At 34.8% G+C, this 12917-nt stretch overlaps 1 protein-coding gene across 3 annotated transcripts in view; it reads right to left on the bottom strand.

The window, feature by feature from the left end:
- HHIP (hedgehog interacting protein) overlaps nt 1–12917 on the bottom strand; it is a 131908-nt gene that overhangs the window by 109549 nt on the left and 9442 nt on the right. For all 3 annotated transcript variants that reach the window (XM_074275658.1, XM_074275661.1, XM_074275659.1), the window contains exons 3-4: nt 5867–6023; nt 5011–5212 (exon numbers count right to left, since the gene is read on the bottom strand). In XM_074275658.1, coding sequence (XP_074131759.1) covers nt 5011–5212; nt 5867–6023 — 359 coding nt within the window. The remainder of the gene's footprint in view (nt 1–5010; nt 5213–5866; nt 6024–12917) is intronic.

The following is a 12917-nucleotide window of genomic DNA, read 5'->3' as shown; positions in this document are numbered from 1 at the left end:
TCAGCTTTGTCTGTTGTGTGATCTCCCTGAAAGGGCAAGGATGTGAGCTAGTGCTTCTGTCCTCTGATTGCTCACGATCACTGAAGGTGAAAGAAATGTGCTCATTAATTTCTCAGAGGCGCGATTGCAGGTGACAGGTGCAGACTTGTATCCACTTTTGCATGCATGCCAAGCTTAGGTTAGCCTTCAACTCCAGTACAGTCAGCCATTCAAAGAGATGCATCAGGAAATTCCATTAAAATACCACCCAGGAGTCCCTTCCAGTTTTTACAGAAACTGACGTGAAATGCCAAACAGGGATGGTATGAAAAAAGTTTTTGAGTGCTAATTTTTTTAAATCATAGGAATAATTTCATCCTGCATGTCAAAAAGGAATTATTCTCATCATAATAAGCATTTAAGTTCTGCTATCTGGTGTCATAAACAATAAGGGTCAAATAATTGACAAAGTAATCAGGAATTTTTCAAACATAAAAAAGCTGTTTGTTAATTCACATCTCCTTTTTTTTCCCCCAAAATTATCTGTGCTGAGTGTTAGGCTGCTGGAGTTTAATAACTTAAAGCTTGTGGATAAGATATAGAGATAGAGATAGAAAGACACACAAACATATATATATATATATATATATATATATATATATATATATATATATATATATATATATATATATATATATATATATATATATATATAGTTTTTTTCATAGATATAACATAGGGTAAAATATTTATATACAATTATATCTATACACACATATACACATATATATATATATATAAACATATACACATACACATATATATAAACACCTCCATACCCCCATACTCCCATATCCACATATATATGAAAACTACAATTCTAAGAAAAACAACTGGGTGAATGCCATGACCAGTCACTTGTTCTCAGATGCCAATATAGAAGCCCCACAGGTAAAAGTTCATATTAAGGTACATTAAGGGGAAGAAATAGTGATTTCTTCCGTGTGAAACAGTTTTGTATAAATCTTTCCAAAAGATTTCTAGGAAAACAGAATTTCTAGAGTGTTCCAAGAAATACACAAACAATTTAAAGATTTGGATTTACTAGAAGCTTGAAGAAAGATACTTCCCCCTGAGAATCAGAGTTTCTGCATGTCTCCCACTGGCAATAAGGAGTAGGAGAAAGAGGAAGAAGAAGAGAAGATAGAAGAAGAAAAAGAAGAAGAGAAAAAAGAAGAGGAGGAAGAAGAGGAAGGAGGAGAAAAAAGAAAGAAAAAGAAAGAAGAAACTAAGAAGGAAAGGACAAAAAAAAGAAGAAGAAGAAGAAGAAGAAGAAGAAGAAGAAGAAGAAGAAGAAGAAGAAGAAGAAGAAGAAGAAGAAAGAAGAAAGAAGAAGAAGAAGAAGAAAGAAGAAGAAGAAGAAGAAGAAGAAGAAGAAAGAAGAAGAAGAAAGAAGAAGAAGAAAGAAGAAAGAATCTCTTCATAAGTGGGCAAAGAACTTATGATTTCCTCAGCATAGAAAAGTTCCCTCTACTTAAGCACATATCCATCTATGAAATGGTAGAAAAAAGTCTTAGGAAATTCCTTAAATCCCTAGAAGTTAAGTGACTTGATTTCAGGTCAGAGAACTAAAAAAAAAAAAATCAGAGGTAAGAGCTGGACCCAGAGGACTCTCCTGTGCCTAGCCCATGACTCTTACCTGCTTCACTATACTTGCCTATCTACCTTTTCTCAGCGCCCTGAAGAGTAGATTCCATCTTTCACCTAATCCTTGAATGCTGGAGCCCTGTTTGTAAGAGGATTTGGGTATAAACCAGCAGAGTTCTACTCAAAGATCTCCAGGAAATGGTGTTAAATTGTGACTCAGTTTCTTTATTTGGCAAAGCTCACCACTTTCTGAAATAACCAAGTTACAAACATAGACTTTTGCTGCATCTTTTAAAATGGAGACCAAAATGTACATATCATCTAATAGCACTTATTTCTCAATACCAACAAGTTAGTTCTTTCTGATTCTTTCCAGTGTTCTTACTTGTGACATCTATGTTCTACACATGAAGCATAACAAGTCAATGGCCTAGAATAGAAAGCTTTTTCCCAGTCCAGGTGACAGCAATGGGAGATGATTTTACTTGTTTTTAAATTTTTCCCATAATATTTTTTAGCCTTAGTAAAGACAGAGTCAGAAAATTAGCAGTTGTTCAATTCTTATAAATGAGTTTACCCTTGGCTATTATACTGAAGTAGAAATAAGGATTCATAGAGCAAGGAGAAGTTTTCAGGCCCTTGATGCTAGCAGGGCCATTTCAGAAAGACAATGATTGTCTATTTTTATATTTTTTAAAGATTACTAGAGAAATCAATTCCCTAGACTCTCTTGTAGCCAGCTTCATATTTTAATAGCCCGTCTCATTGGGACATTTTTCCTTATATCTTTTGTCATCTAGTTTTACCATATACAAAGTAGTATGATTTGGGGGCTTGCCAATGGGTAGAGATGCTCTACTTAAGAAAGTATATTATAGAGACCAAGTGAACTCACATTGGCATTAGTTCCATACAGATATTGATGAGCAAGAGGAACCAGAGAGCCCAGAGCAAGAAAGAGAAGAGAGAAAGAGAGAGACTCTGGAATCTTGTGGGGCTGGAAGCAGGATCATTTTTTTTTTAAACAATTGTTTTCATCTAATTTTGATTCATACCTTTAAACCACAGCACTTTCTGGATTTACCCCCTTTCCCACAGAGATTTTTTTAACCTGAACAAAGAAAGCCATTAGATAGTTATTCTTGCTTGATAGAAATCCCCAGTAATTGCTCTTTGCTAAAGAAATACAAATATCATCAATACTCTCTAAATGCTGTCATCCTAGCAAAAAGGTCAGTTGCAACAGCCTAATCACAGTTCTGATGGCACATTACTGAGTTCATGATTCATGTTAATATAGTTTTGTATCTGAAAAAATACCCTCTGTATCTTATTACAAAGGAATTTTTAAAATGTTGCATGTACCATTGTACATGTTCTGTAAATGAAATTTGATAGAAGTTTTATTTAGAGAATGGATCCTTTTGTGTTGCAAAAGCTAAAAACAATAGAGTTTAGAATACACAGACAAAAATATCCTTTAGCTCTTTTTTATAATTCAAGGACCATTTCTTTTTTTTTATTTATAAAAGAGAAGCTGAAAGCTTGAAATATATCAAAGAGAACATCCAAAGTTAGAACAATTAAAGTTAAAATGTAAAGATTGTGAACATAACATGTTATAGAGGAGAAGTGTCAATTCTTGATTCTGAAAAACCTGCCTTCGTCTGTTACAGCTGTGTGACACTGGGCAATGCCTTTAGTTTCCTTGAATTTTTGCTTGCTCAAATATAAAATGAAAGGGTTGGATTGAAGGATCTCCAAAACTCCTGCCAGCTCAATAACTGTACAACAATTAATGGTATTAATCATCAACATTTCACATGAAGCAGGATTTGAGTATCTGAGTATCTGTTAGGGTAAACAGGCTCAAAAAGCAGTGAGGTGATGTTAGCATTAATAAGACAATGCCAGCAATGATGGTATTAGCACATGACTGTGTTAACTTCTCAATCAAGATTTGACACTACCACTGCATGCTCCTCCTCTTTATGTAATTTGGGGAATATAGTGCAGGTAAAGACGTCAGGTAGCTGGGACATAGATCAGTGCATTCTAAATATTTTAATCTTTAACTTTTTTTCAAATAGAAAAGACTATGTGTCTTTTTAACCCATGCTAAACTGAGATCTGGAAGATTCAAAGTTTAAATTTTAAGATACATCATAACTAATCACTTGGATTACTCAAACTTCTATTATTTTTAAACATTAAACATTTGTTTAAACTAAACTTGTTTAAACTAAACTTTAAATTTGTATCTATGACACAATCAATATTCAGAAACAAGTAAACATTAATTTAAGTAAAAAACTATGTCCTAGAAGGATCAAGTAGTTTTGAAGGGATCTATTTAAAAAGCTATTCTTTGCACAGATTATCAAAATACATGAGTTCTCTTTTTAAGTAATCTTCACTGGGCTCAAATATTTTATTGTTGTTTTTCTCCCCCACAAGTATGCCCCTTTTTATGAATAACCTTTTACACACACACACACACACACACACACACACACACACACACACACACACACACAAAACCTTATAGCTTCTGGTTGTCAGGAGTATCCTAGATGTGGAACTAAAATGAACTTTTCTTATTCTAAATGGACCCAACTACAAAACAAACCAGATATCTTACTTGAAGAAAGCATATTGGGGGAAATGTACTCCATAACAGAAAGCTTAAAAATATTTGGAGTGGTGGAAATTAAGAACTTAGTTAGGTCCAGATCAAATGATGTTCTTGGGTTGCTCAGCCCAGAGCAAAATCTGTACAATACCTATGATAGCATGATGAGAGGAAATACACATGAAGCTATTTTGATCCCTTTGTCTCAAAATGAGGAACATGAAGAATGCTACACAACCACATGAATACCTAGAAGTACTCATTATCCAGCAAATACAGATGTAAATGTCTCATCCTTGATCATATATGAATCTCTTATGCATTTGAAATTGGTAGTTCAGACTATGGGTTTTTAACAGTCATAATTCACTGGCCTTGGTATTGACAGAACCAATTGTGAATGACTCCAAGGGGCAGCTAGTTATACAGTCCATCATGTAGCTTTCAGTGAAAGCATGAGAAAACTCATTTGAAAGGTATAACTCTACAGGGATAGAAAAAACAGCATAACTATCTGCCCAGGGATTTTCCCTCTAACCACCAAACCCAGAAAAATCAGCAACTTCCTTCCACTTCAGTTAAATTATTTAATTTCTCTCCTCTTTCTGCCCCCTTTTCTCCTGAAATAGCTACAATTTTCTCTCTATTTTTCCCTTTAGGAAAATGAACAGTATTAGAAAGATAAATCCTGACAAAAAACAAAAATAGCAAAAGGTGCCACAAAATATAAAGAAAATTAAAAGAATGCCAACCTTTATTCCACTCTGAACAAGTTTGTGTATGTCCAGAAAAGGTTCCTTGAGAATTTCTCCTTCTGGGGTGAATATCTTCACATAACCTTCCTTTTCCAGGATGAAGAGACGATGGGAGCCATCTCCACAATGCAAGGCTCCAATGGGCTGCCTCAACCCACTCACAATTTCCTGGGCACAGAAGCAGCTGTGTTTGTGCTTTCTAGACAAATCAAAGAAAACCAGTCAGTTTTTTAATGGGGATGGAAGGAGCAGAGATGTAATATCTCACACTTTTTTCAAGACATAGTTTCTGAGGAATCAGTGTTTGGAGGGTGGTAAAAGGCTACTGTATAGTCACAATATGACAGGGAAATAGATCTTTTAAAAAAGCAAAGCAGTATTATATCAGAGAGAAGAATAAAGGAGATATTAGCAAAGGTAGCCTAAATGTATTTTAAAAGTTTCTCTAAATTATCAGTTTAATTTTTAGCAAGCTTCACTAACATTCGTTCTATTCATAATAGTCAAAACTTATTTTTAGAGTATCAGAGAAGGCTATCATCATGAAGAAATGATTTGTTAACCATAAATAAATCATACTGAATAGTTCAATAATGAAATACAAATGTAAAACTATATCAATGAAATATATATGAATCAGAAAGAGGCCAAGCTTAGAAAACATGATTAGTAACCTAAATATTAAAATGGCATTTACGTTAATGTAATTTTTAAGAAAGCAAACTAACAGAAGAAAAAAACATCTGGAGGACACAGCTGCTGAGCATAAGCACAGACTGAGTTGATTCACTGTCAAAACCACAAAGATTTGTCAGTTTTTTTTTTAGATTAAGCAGCATTTATCTTTATGAACCTGCTGATCTCGTCCACTTTGTCATATTCTTCCATCTGGTCCAAATAGTTAGATGTTGGGCCTCTCACTTGTTTTCTTGGAAAATCTGGAAAGCACAACCCACCATCTTTTCTTGCGTAGTAAAAGCAAAACTCATCAGCTGATGTTTGAAGGAAACCTTTGAAGTAAATGTAAAAAGAGATCATGAGAAATATTTAGCATTTGAAAGCATCTGAATTTTTATATGTATTCTGAGTAGAAAATAAAACTCCACTTAAATAAAGCTCACAAAATTTTGCATGATAGAGAATTTATTGAGAAAAAAGTCACCCACATATGATTTATTGTCCTGTCAGAAATCATAATTGTTTTGTAGATATAATGGGAAACTCCTATGTGGGAAGTCCCCTCACCAACTTAATGCAAGTTGCTATTGCAACTCAAGAACAGAGGAGAGGTGACATGACTTTTCCTGGGTTATAGAATGAGTGTCATTAGTAGGATGTGACTCAAGTCATTTTGATCCCCAACCCAGCACTCTATTATGTATCCCTTTATGAATGACAATAACATTGAAATAAAAATACAGGAGATATTGAAAAAAATCTTATAAACAAATACTTAATGTGAATCTTAGTAATGGGCTAGAGTTTCTTTCTAATCTCTTTGAAGGGGAAATGTGAGCTTCTCCAACATGAATTCTTCTTTTGAAGTTGTGCTATATATCCTATTACTTGATAGCTTCTAAAGAGGAAATACAAATTCAAAACCAAGATTTTGGTACATAAAATCATTCTCAAATTTTAGAGAGTAGAATGTAATCTGATCTGCTCAGTGACAAGTGCTTGGTATAGTTGTAGCCATTTATGATTAAATGGAGAAAAATCAAAATAGTCTTGTCTCATCACATCACTATCAGCAATGGCATTGCTTCTCTTTATAATAAACAGGAACTGAATAAAAAAAGGCAGCAGGATGTAGTGAATGGGGCACTGCACTTTTTGGAGTCAAGAACACCAGAGTTCAAATCGCACTTCAGTCACTTATTAGCTGTTTGGCTTGACAAGTCACTTAACCTCACTGGGTGCCAGTTTCATCATTCATAAATGAAGAAATTGGACTGATTGACCTCTCCAGTATCTTCCAATTTTAAATTAATGATCAATAATGAGTTAGTAGAGCTACCATTTTCAAGAATCTAAAGGGCCAGCTTCTATTCTAGTGCTTTTTATACTGCAAGTGTCCATTTGGATGAATTTTTAAATTGAATTTCTCCTTCATGTTAAGTATTCTGCTGCTAGCAAAACTAGGTATAAGCATTATTGTTTTATATATAAAAAAATTTAATGATCATCTCAGGGTAGTTATTCCCTAAAACAATCTTATAGGCTGTCATCCTTTCTGTTATTTTGTGCTTGAGGAAAAAAAGCAAGAAAAGATAGACACAACATGACCTAGTAACTGCTGAAATGATTAGATGGCAAATCCTTGACAAAGTCACTTCCAGCTTAAAGAACAAAAACCTTGCTCTATTTTCAGGTGAAATATATCTGCCTTCTTTGTTCAACATTTAAAGCTCTTTATAACCTGGTCCCTTCCTACCTTGTCAATCTTCTTCCAGTAACTTTTCACTCATTGCTATCCCTACTCCCTTCCCTCCAACACAGCATTGCATCCTTGCTTCCATTCTCGCTTCCCCCCATGTCTCGGACCCCTCACTGCCACTTCTTGATTGCCCCGGTGTTCATCAAGATTCTGGTCCCACTTTCTCTAAAAGGCTTCTCCCAGTCTTTTCAGTTGCTCATGGCTTCTCCTCTGAAATAATCTTTCAGCCATTCTATATATTTTAGATGTATTGAGTTAACTTATTTGTTACCTTCTCCAGTAGTGTTAGTTAGCACCCTGGGCCCAGAACCTTTTGCCTTTGTAACGTTTCTTAACTGACTGACTGAGTAGTTAAGACAATTATGAAGCTCCAGCTTTTTACCCAGCTTTTCAAGATTATCAAATGCACTACGTTGACTAAAGAAAACTCTTACTGAGAAAGAGAAGTCTTGATTTTAATCTGTCTTTTTATTCCTTCCTTTATTTTATTTTTATTTTTATTCCTTCCTTTATTTTAACCTATTAACCTATTCCTTTATTTTAACTTGTACTGTTTTAAAGACATATAATTAATTGACCATTAAAAAGATCTTTATAACATAAGAGAGATTTTGACAAAGTTTTTTTCTACTTCAGTTAGCAAGGTTTTATTTTTGGTTTTGAGTGTTCTATTATTCCATAATAAAGGAGGGCCAGGAAGCAGAGGAAAATTGTGTTTTAGAATATGTTAATTATAAAAACAAAACAAAATTAGACATACCAATTTTGCATTGGCATCTAATTTCAGATTTTGATTGTAACTTTGCAAAATGGCTTGCCAGCATTATTCTACATACTCACCAGTTCTCGGTGAAAGATTCCTACTAAGTGGGCTAAAATGAAGATGTGCCCTCATTGAGCAATTTTTAGGGATGCTTTTAGTAGGAAGAAATTGAGCTCAATTTGGGCGTGCCCATGGGACAAACATTTTCTATCCCAAATGGATAGTATCCTTAAAAGTTACTGGGCTTGATTCTTCTGGGACATCAGTCCCCTGAAATCTTAAGTTGTTCTTGGAATTTGAAAAAAAAAATCTTGCTCTGGGCTGTCTCTGTTAGCGGATGTGATAGATGGATCCTCCCCAGTCTCTGAAATGTGCACTCACTGGTGATTTCCAGCTAGATGACTGTCTTGAAACTGGCATTTGGGAAAAGGGCAAGTGAGAGCAGATGTCTGGGTGGGGGAAGGGAAAAAGTAGGAATGACAGCTGGGGAGGGGGAAAGCAGCTGAGAGGAGGTTAGCTGCTTTGTGAAGGAAGAGAGGGATTAATAAGTGGGGAGATGACTAAAGGATGAGGCAGATAACTTAGGTTGATAGAATCAAACTTCGAAGGGAATTTAGTCTAAAGAGATTGTTTCCCAAAGGTTATTCTACTTCTCTAGGTTTTAAGGGTTAAATTTATAAATCAAAATACCTAAGAGAATTGAAATAATTCTCTTCCAGGAAAAAAGGGGAAGAGCTTGATTTGATAGCTCCCATGCAGACTTTCAGCTCTGTGGTGGGGCTAGGTTTAACATTTGGATGCCCATGCCTGGTTCCTATCATCTTTGAAGTAAATAACTCCAGGTAGAGATATTTTTGTACAAATGTCAAGAATCTTGGACCACTTGCATACTATGAATGCATTTATGACTGAGTGTGTAAGTTATCAGGGCTTTCCATAAAAGACTAATGAGAATTTTTGCTTGAAATTGATGTAGGCTTACAGAGAGTGTGATTCATAAGGAAGTTAGGATTTGCTTTTATAAAAATAATCTTGTTTTATAGTCCAGCATTATAGTCTGCAAACAGAAACCATTTTAAGGGGAAAATTAATCAACAATGCTGGTGGCTGGTTCCAATTTATATGGAACTAGCAAGGGACAATCATGAGGAAATGAGAAATAATTTTAAAATGGAAGATCTGAAGATTAATGAGTCTAAATTCATAAAACTTCTTTTCAAGGCTCTGGAGGTACCATGCCTCTTAGACAAATTTAAAAAAATAAAAAAGCAGAATTCTAATACTGAATTACTTCTGGAACTTGAGAAGTCTGATAATGGAAATATGATGATGTCTGAAAGAATGGCATTTTCATAACAAAGAGAAAATTTAGATTTAATTCTCTTTTAATAACTGGATTAATTGTGACTTTTAAAGGACTTGACCTTGTGATGGACAAGGGTGAATTAAATCTCTTTGGTTGGAAGATCACCCACAGAGAGAAACAGAATTCTTCCAGGGCATCATGCTCTCATTTATGGAAGGGGAAGAAAGAATTTACCAAATGGTACCCTTATGCTTGAAGGAGTAAATGGGAGAGTATTTTTACTGCCAGAGAGTGTTTTGCTCACCCTGGATCAGCATAATAAGATCAGGTCCGCTAATGATGACCATATGCTGATTACTCTTCCAGCTGCATATTTTTAGCCCAGATGTCTTATCAAATGTCCTTGACCTATAACTAATAATACTCCTGAATCATGAATATAGTCCTACTGTATCACAAGGAAGTCTATAAAACTCTGACCTGTAAAATAAATACCATTGTTGGAATCTTGAACTCTAGCCTTTCAACGCGGGTTCTAGGGAAAACTTGCTTTTCTCATTGCGTGAGCTGCTCTACACCCATGAGGAAGAAGAGACATATCCACTGATTCAAGTTGCTTTTTGAGTAGAAGAATTACACGGATCTCACCACCAAATTATACATTTGTCAGATAGCTGGAGCAGATTAGAGACAGATGATTGCCATGGACCAGAAGGGAAGCTAACTGCTATCAGACAAACCCATGACTTGACCTTACTTAGCTCCAGGCTTCAACCAATTGTGCTATCTAACTCTGGGCATGTGATAACATAATGGCTTATAGTGAAAAGATAGTAGGGCAAGTACTAAAAAATATGATGAAAACAGATAAAGCAGACAGGCTATTTCATTGACAGTCTATTTCTTATGAACATCCTCCTATGTGAAAGGCTGTATTCTAGCATTTTACAAAAAATAAGGTGTATACCATCAATATACTTGTCATTCAAATAAAAAAATGAATAGGCATCATGGTATAATGGAAAGAGAGGAAAATTATTTTTAATTAAAGGCTATATCATGTAATGGGGCAACTAAGTGTCACAGTGGATAGAATAACAAGTCTAGAGTCAGGAAGACTTATTTTCTTGAATTCAAACCTGACTTCTGGCATTTTAAAGCTATGTGACTCTAGGCAGGTCACTTAAACCTGTTTGCCTCAGTTCCTCATCTGGAAAAATGAGCTAGAAAAGGAAATAGCAAACTACTCCATTATCTTTGCCAAGATCACTAAGAATGACACAAGTGAAAAATGATTGGACAAAAACATATGGTCTATATTAGAAATTGATCTAGATTTGTGGTCAGAGGACTTAAGCTATATGACTTGCTATTTGTGTGGCCCCAAGAAAGTCCCTAATCTCTCAGAACCTTGGTTTCCTCATCATGAAAAGGGAGAGGTTGGACTATGTAACCGGAGGTGTTCCATCTATCACCAGCAGTCTGATGATGAATGTTTAAATATGGCTCTGCAGCTTAGAGCCTGATATCTACTCTGGACCTCAGCTTCCTTATCTATGATATAAAGGGGTTGTACCAAATGATTTCTAAGTTTTCCCAAAGCTAAAAGTCTTATGACTTATTTGTTCTTCCATTAGGCTATTTTTTTCTAATTTTAAAAACTGTTCTTTGGATGCAGATAAGGTATTCTTAGATCTTGGCTATATAATTTACTAGTTGTGTGTTCTTAGACAAAAAACAAAAAAAACAAAAAAACAATAAAAAACACTTCTTTGGTCCTCAGTCTCCTCATCTGCATGATAAGGGTGTGGGTATCAATGACCTATAAGGTCTCTTCTAGCCAATTTACTACTTGGGAATAATTTGGGAAATGATGTTCTTCCATGCATCTTTGGCCACTGTTGTTTTCTATTTTTCTTCTTGAAAGTGACAGTAGTTCTTCAATCTTCCTACTTGATTGCCCAAACTCTCTGCTTGATAATGTCCTTCTTGATATGAAGCTACTTCTATAGACTTCTGAAAGGGCAACCATAGTGCTATATGTAATCAATTTCTCTTTTTTCTGCACTTAATTCTATTGTATTTAAAGAGGGGAAAAGATGGTCATTGAGAAGAAGAGCCAAGCAAATTCCAACTGTTAGGATGAAACTGATTATCCCATTAATAAAATGGAAAATTCTGTGTACTGGCTTTCTCATGAACAACTCTAGTTATGTGTTTTATAATTTTTGATACTTCATTTTTTTCTTTAAAAATTGGATGTTTCCTTTTACATACATATGTTTTCTTTCTTTTTCTATTGACTGAATATTCTTCCTTTCTTTGGCAATTATAGATAATATGGAGTAGCAGACATGGAGGTAGCTAAAGAGGAAAGACATCTAGTGGCTGTGTGACCCTGGGCAAACCACTTAACCCCTCAGTGTCCACCACAGCCCTCTTAGATGGAACAACTGCTGATCTGTTTTTTCTGGATAGAGTTTCCTCATTGGGAACTCTCTCTACCAATAAAATAACAGATCTAGACTGTATTACCATCACTCTCCCTCCCCTAAAAATTTCAGCAATTTCCTTCTTAAGTAGATCCTTTGGGTTAATTTCCTCCTAACGTTATTGGCTTTTAGACTATCTAGCCTTTAATGCTTCTTGATGATGTATTGTGATTTTTTTCATCATTCAAATGATGAATTGGCTTTACTAAGAAATGCAAACAGAATATGGTGCTGGTCTAGTTTCCTAATGAATAATGAAAAAAACACATTTATTTTCGTATAATTACGATCTGTGTGACCCTGAGTAACTTAGTCCACCTTTCAGTCTCACTTTCCTCATTTGTAAGACAAGAGGGTTAGACTCAATAGTCCTTAAGGTCCTTTCAAACTTTAAATCTATTATTCTATGAATTTAGAGTGGCAAATGTTTTCTTCTTTCCATTAGAGAAAAAAAAAAACTAATCATGAAATGGACTTGAAGGGGAGGACATTATAGATTTCCTTTTGGTATTTCTTTGTTTTTTTTAAAAGAAGTTTATGAATATATTTGGACATGGCCAGTGTGGGGATTGTTTTGCTTAACTATGCATATTTATTGTAAAGAATTTGATTTTCTTTTGTTTTTAAAATAGGGAAGAGGATGCAAGAGGGAAAGAAAATAAATGATTATTAATTTAAATATAAAATTAAAAAAACATTAAGAAGTCTATGATTCCAATAATTTCTGTGATTTTGGGAACAGGGATGGGGGCAGGGGATGGAGTATTATCCAGCACTTTATACTTTGAAGGAATCTTAATCCACGGGCCAAAGCTCAGGCTGTCCAACAAATCAATTAGCCAAGTTGGGGATAATTAATGCAACATCTTTTTGTTATTACAGTCCACTTTGAGAATACGTATTTAG

The sequence above is a fragment of the Sminthopsis crassicaudata genome, chromosome 6, assembly GCF_048593235.1.
Source record: "Sminthopsis crassicaudata isolate SCR6 chromosome 6, ASM4859323v1, whole genome shotgun sequence".
Taxonomy (NCBI): Eukaryota; Metazoa; Chordata; class Mammalia; order Dasyuromorphia; family Dasyuridae; genus Sminthopsis; species Sminthopsis crassicaudata.
Note: the sequence above shows the minus strand (reverse complement) of the source record. Positions and strands in the feature narration are given on the sequence as shown.